General features: G+C 46.4%; 1 protein-coding gene across 2 annotated transcripts in view; it reads right to left on the bottom strand.

Annotated features, from left to right (window-relative positions):
- Positions 1-211: 211 nt before the first annotated feature.
- abcf3 (ATP-binding cassette, sub-family F (GCN20), member 3) overlaps positions 212-6,026 on the bottom strand; it is a 23,999-nt gene continuing 18,184 nt past the window's right edge. For both annotated transcript variants that reach the window (XM_061681850.1, XM_061681849.1), the window contains 9 exons: positions 5,849-6,026; positions 3,634-3,710; positions 3,481-3,525; positions 3,261-3,393; positions 2,548-2,636; positions 2,321-2,412; positions 2,104-2,236; positions 1,947-2,034; positions 212-587 (listed from right to left, as the gene is read on the bottom strand). The exon at positions 5,849-6,026 is cut by the window's right edge and continues 23 nt beyond it. In XM_061681850.1, the coding sequence (XP_061537834.1) occupies positions 429-587; positions 1,947-2,034; positions 2,104-2,236; positions 2,321-2,412; positions 2,548-2,636; positions 3,261-3,393; positions 3,481-3,525; positions 3,634-3,710; positions 5,849-6,026 (994 nt within the window). In that variant the 3' untranslated portion in view covers positions 212-428. The remainder of the gene's footprint in view (positions 588-1,946; positions 2,035-2,103; positions 2,237-2,320; positions 2,413-2,547; positions 2,637-3,260; positions 3,394-3,480; positions 3,526-3,633; positions 3,711-5,848) is intronic.

Below are 6,026 nucleotides of genomic sequence, written 5' to 3' on the forward strand. Positions count from 1 at the left end.
TCAAAACCAGTTATCCATCTTTTTTTTGTGCATGTAATAATAAGAGGCGACGACGGGTTCACAGTCATAACAGCCCTCCGAGGGAAACCTTAACTACGTGGCCCGCAACAAAAACGAATTGGATACCCCTGATGTAGTGGAGAGGGAGTTCCTGTTCCTGTTTTTTGGTTTTTCCTCTTTGGCTTCCGAAAGACGAAACAGGAAGCGAAGGTGCGACGCAATGGAGGTGGTCACATGATGTGAGACATTTATTTTGTTAGTAAATAGAACATCTGAGCGCTAAAATGAACCCCAAAAAAAAAAAATCAATACTGGACCCCTTCGGCCCCTCCCCCTCTGGAAACCAGGAAGTCACACGGTCGGTCCTTTCTCACGGGAGGCGGCGGCGGGCGGTTCGGATGAGCGGCGGGCGCGGCGAGGCAGCCTTCTCACAGGTAGCCCTCCTTCTTGAACTGCTCGTACAGGACGTCGCGGTATCGGTCGAAGCCGCCGTCCAGCCGACAAACTTTGCCGGCCTCGCACACCCACAACTCTTTACACACCAGACGGATGAGACGCTCGTCGTGCGACACCAGGATCACGCCGCCCTGCCAAAGCCACGTCGGCGCGTCATCAGCAAGGAGACAGCGGTGCCCCAACACCCGCAAACACCCCAGTCAAATCATTCCAAAAGTCCAAAACACCTCAAAAGTCACAAGTCAAATAATTCAAAGGTCAAACACCTCTACTCAAATAACCCTGAAGTCAAATCATTCAAACGTGATTTCACCCAAAAGTCCGAATTCGAAAGTCAAATCATTCCATCAAACACCAACTCTAAAGTCAAATAACTCCGAACCAAAAAGCCAAACACCTTAAGTTAAACAACTAAAAAGTCAAAAGTCAAACCATTCAAATGTCATAAAACCCAAAAGTTAAACACCTTAAAAGTCAAAAACTAAAAAAGTCCAACGAAATTTTAAACTCAAACACCCCAAACTCATAATTTAAGTCATACGCCCCAAAGTCAAATAATTCAGAAACACCTCGAAAGTCAAATAGGGCGAACCCCCGACATTTACGGTGGAGGGCAAAAATCTGCAAATAATTGCCGCACATTACACTTTGCATAATTTCAAGACTTTAACATAAAAAAATAAAAATAAAAATAAAACATCTACATTCTATGTATTTTATATTTAATTAAATAAATTCTTGAATGTCGGCATACACCGGCAATAGGCATTTTCGGGGTTGCCCCCTTGTCCTCCCCCCAAAAACGAATTGACAAATTGGAAAAAAATTGTAGAAAATTTGAAAAAACAAAACAAAACAAAAAAAATCTGAAAATAAGTGAATTTGTGGCTGCCAAACCGTGAATGTGTGAGGGTCCACTGTAATTCTAAAGTCAAACACGAAAAGTCAAACATTGAAAAACGTAAAAAAAATACAAATAAAATTAAATGTACAAAAGTCAAATCATTCTAAAGTCAAACAACCCAAAAGTCAAGTCATTCAAACAACCGTCCATCCATCCAGCCATCTTCTTTACCGCTTCTCCTCACGTGGGTCGCGGGCGTGCTTGGCATCTATCCCAGCTATTTTCGGGCGAGATGCAGGGTACACCCTGAACTGGTCGCCAGCCAATCGCAGGGCACATATAAACAAGCAACCATTCGCGCACACATTCACTCCTACGGACAATTTAGAGTCTTCAATCAACCTCCCACGCATGTTTTTGGGATGTGGGAGGAAAGCGGAGTGCCGGAGAAAAGCCACGCAGGCACGGGGAGAACATGCAAACTCCACACAGGCGGGGCCGGGATTTGAACCCCGGTCCCCAGAACTGTGAGGCAGATGTGTTAACCGTCTTTTACCGTGCTGGCCATTCAAACGTCACGCAATGCAAATGTAACAAGCCAAAAGTCGACAAGCAGATGTTGAATGTTTCTCATTGGCGGACTGACTTTGAACTTGTTGAGGGCGTTGGCCAGAGCCTCGATCGTCTCCATGTCCAGGTGGTTGGTGGGCTCGTCCAGGATGTAGAAGTTTGGGCTGAAAGAGGAGTACACGGACGGGCACGTCAGAGGGCAGTCTCGGCGGCGGCACCCGCGACGGACGTACCAGGACATGGTCATCTGGGCGAAGGCCACCCGACTCTTTTGCCCTCCCGACAGGCTGGCGACGGGCCTGGTGGCCAGCTCTCCTGTGATGCCATAACCCCCCAGCTGGTGGCGGTACTCCTCCTCCGTCCGACCTGCGGCGACAAAGACGTCCATCGGGAAGTGCCGCCGTCGTTTGCACTCGGGGCGCACGGTTGCCCGCCGCCGCCGTTACCTACCGGGGAACTTGTTGAGCAGTAGCTCCACGGCGCAAACGTTCAGGTCCAGCTGGTCCACGTGGTGCTGGCTGAAGTAGCCTATCTTCAGATTCCTGCGGACGGACGCACGCAACGTCAGTTACGTTACCAGTACGGTGGTGAAAAGAATCAACTGCAAAGTCAAGGTGCAGGCTGTTCGCTACACGTCAGTACATGAAACGTCCACACGGGGGTGCCGCCTGTCTCACCTGTGAGCTTGGCGCACTCCGCTGATCGCCGTTAGCTCGCCCATCAGAAGCTTGAGGACCGTACTCTTCCCGGCACCGTTTTGACCCACCTGATGGGAGCGCCGAACGTTAAGACGCATTTCATTGAGACACGTCCGAGACACATGTAAGACACGTCTAAGACGTGTGTAAAACTAATACACATCTGACAAATCTAAGTCACATCTGAGACACGGAAAACACGTCCAAAATTTGTCCGACGTGTAAAACAAATCACAGAAATGTGCAAAACATGTCTGACACATTTAAAACACGTGTAAAACACATCCAAGTCATGTTTAAATTTAGTTCCATATAAGAAACATCTACGAAACGTCCAACACCTCTAAGATACGCTTGGAACAGGTCTATGACACTTCCAAGAGACGTTTTAGAATCTCCGACACACTTAAGACGTCTATGACATGTCTAAGACAAGTCTATGAGACATTTATGACAGAGCTTCCAAGACACATTTAAGACATGTATAAGATGCTTGCTAGAAACATTTACGACACACTTAAGACGTCTATGACATGTCTAAGACAGGTCTACGAGACATTAATGACACAGCTGCCAAGACGTATTTAAGAAATGCCCAAGAAATGTCTGTGACACGTTCAAGACAGGTCTAAGGCCCGTCCGTCCGAGACAGATGTGAGCGTTGAAGCTACGTCAAAGACACGAAGACGTACGATGCAGACGCGAGACTCGAGGTCGGCGGACAGGTTGAGTCCGGAGAAGAGGTGCTGGTCGGGTGTGTAGTAGAAATCCACCTCGTCTAGTTGCAGGATGGGAGGAGACAACTTCTCAAAATTCTCTGGAAACCTGGCGTGCAACCATAGCCGAAATCAATGCCAGCGTTTGTCGTACGGCACATCGCATTCCCCGGTCCGTCCGCTCCTGGAGTTTTACCTTAAAGTGACCTGAGTTTCTTTGTCGATGGGCTTCAGTTCGGGCCTGCGAGCAAACATCAGCGTCACGACACATCGTCCACAAATCATTGCGTATCTTGAATCATGAGGATGATGATTGCGGTGTACTGTTGGCGTACTCACGAGCACTTACAGTCTTTCCAGCACTTTCAGTTTGCTCTGCACTTGAGCTGCTCTATTGGCGTTGTAGCGAAACCTGTCAATAAACACCTGAAACAACACACAAACACACCATTAATGGAAAACTCAAGCCCAAATTTTGGGGGCCACTCGTCGAAACACGGCATTCTGATGAATATTGCGTTGGTGGAATAAGAATTAAAACAGATTATTTCATCCCTTTTCATCCCTTTGAACCATCATGCAGTCAACCCCGAGCTATGCTAGTTATCGGAACGTGCACGAAGTTGTGACGTTAATTTCGGACGACAGCAGAGAGCGATCTTGCCCGCCACGGCGGCTCCTTGAGATGGATGAGAATTGACGAATTCCTCTGAGCCGACGTAGAAAACGTCTCCACTGGGCCGAGGAGAAGACGAACCGGACTGTCGGCCGGCGGTCCGAGGTCCTCTTTTCCGATGAAAGTAAAGTGCGCCTTTCATTCGGGAATCGAGGTCCGAGGGTTTGGAGGAAGACGGGTGAAGAACAGAACCCGAGCTGCTTGAGCTCCAGTGTGAAATATCCGCAGTCCGTCATGATTTGGGGTGCAATGTCCAGTGCAGGTGTTTGTAAACTCTGCTTTCTTAAATCCAAGGTCAGCGCAACAGTCAAGCAGAATGTTTTAGAGGACTTGACGATTCCTTCTGCTGAGGATCTGTATGGAAATGCCGATTTCATCTTCCAGCGGGACCCGGCCCCCGCCCATACCGCCAGAAGCACCAAAACCTGCTTCGATGCCCATGCCACCGCTGCTCGAATGGCCGGATCTAAACCCCATTGAGAACGGATGGGGTATTATCAAGAGGAAAACGAGGGGCGCCAGACCCAAAAACAAAGAAGAACTGACGGCAAGCCTCAGCCTCAGCACCAGCACCAGGGAATGCCACAGGCTGGTTGCCTCAATGCCACGGCGCATCTAGACAGTGATTCATGCAAAGGGATTCCCAACCAAGTACTGAAGATGAACATATCGTTTTGAAAGTACCATATTTTCATTGATTTAATGTGACTCTAATTTCTTTCTTTTTTTCGACAAAAACTGAGAAATGGTGATTTTTTTTTCACAGTATTAAAATGTTTTGAATTCCTGATTTCGTGGGTTTTATGAGCTGGAAGACCAAATGATGTAAAAATAAACAAATAAATACTTGAAATTGTTTAAATTGTGGGCCCTGAATCTATAATCTATAAAAGTTTACCTTTTTGAATGGAATTATAGAAATAAACTTTTCCATGATATTCAAATTCTTTGGAAAGGGTCTGTATTTGGAACGTTATATTGGCTCTATGGTGCCTCAGTAACCGTGAAATATCAATGCAAATAGTGCACGCATTCCTGAGTTCCAGACGTGTTTCTCCCGAGAGGCCAGAAAGCAGCTTATGGGAATTTCTCGAGCTTATCTCCGCGTCACGAGCCAAGCTCTCCGCCTACCTCACCGCTCCCCAGCCAGCGTTGTTGACATAACAAACACGTGTACTCTCACAAGTGGCTCTTCTACACGGAGGCAACCAATCAGAGGAAAGGCCAAAAATGGACAAAGCAGATACAAAACGGGCTCAAACAAGTAACTGTCTGAGGGTCCTTTTCTGGACACACGGATGACAAAACAGTAGTGTTTTTGAAATGAAATTGACACTTTGATACTAAATACATGTTAGAGAGTCCCTCTATGAAGGTCTAAATAGTCAAAATAAGGGAGCTTTAAATAACCACATTAATGATGATAAAATCCGTTGTTATTATTACACATACATTGGGAATATTTATATGTTATGGTTGATACAAGCTCTCAGGCTGGCAACACTGTACTATAAAATTGTCACAGGGTATCATTAAACATTAAACATGTGTTCAACTTTGGATTTGTCAGTTTTTGTGGCAGGAAGTGTCTCAGCATTTGATTGAAAAATGTAGTTTTTTGTTTTAGAAAATAGAGAGCGCTATTGAAACAGTCTTGGAAACATTAATATTTTTCCATACAATAGTTGACATTTTCCATACTTTTCCACACCTGGAAATTAATGAAATCAAATTCCATGTTTTTCCATACTTTCGTAGGAACCCTGTGCCGCCAGGTAGCCAAGGCGCACACACCACAATGAGCAGCGCAATTGAAGGAGAAAACGGGACAAAAGCTGTCAACTCATTTTCATTCCATTTAACGATGTGACCGCTGTGTGTGTGGTACCTGTATATGTTGCCTGTACTGCAGCTGCGCTTCGTACTCTCGCTGTTGGTTCTTGAGTCGATCTTCTTTGGTTTTGATAAAGTTCTCGTAGTCGCCGCGGTAACTGTCCAGCCTGTGCGAGTGCAGGTGTACGATGTCCGTCACCACCGCGTTCAGGAAGTTGCGGTCGTGGGACACT

The sequence above is a fragment of the Phycodurus eques genome, chromosome 7 (genome assembly GCF_024500275.1).
Source record: "Phycodurus eques isolate BA_2022a chromosome 7, UOR_Pequ_1.1, whole genome shotgun sequence".
In the NCBI taxonomy this organism is placed as follows: Eukaryota; Metazoa; Chordata; class Actinopteri; order Syngnathiformes; family Syngnathidae; genus Phycodurus; species Phycodurus eques.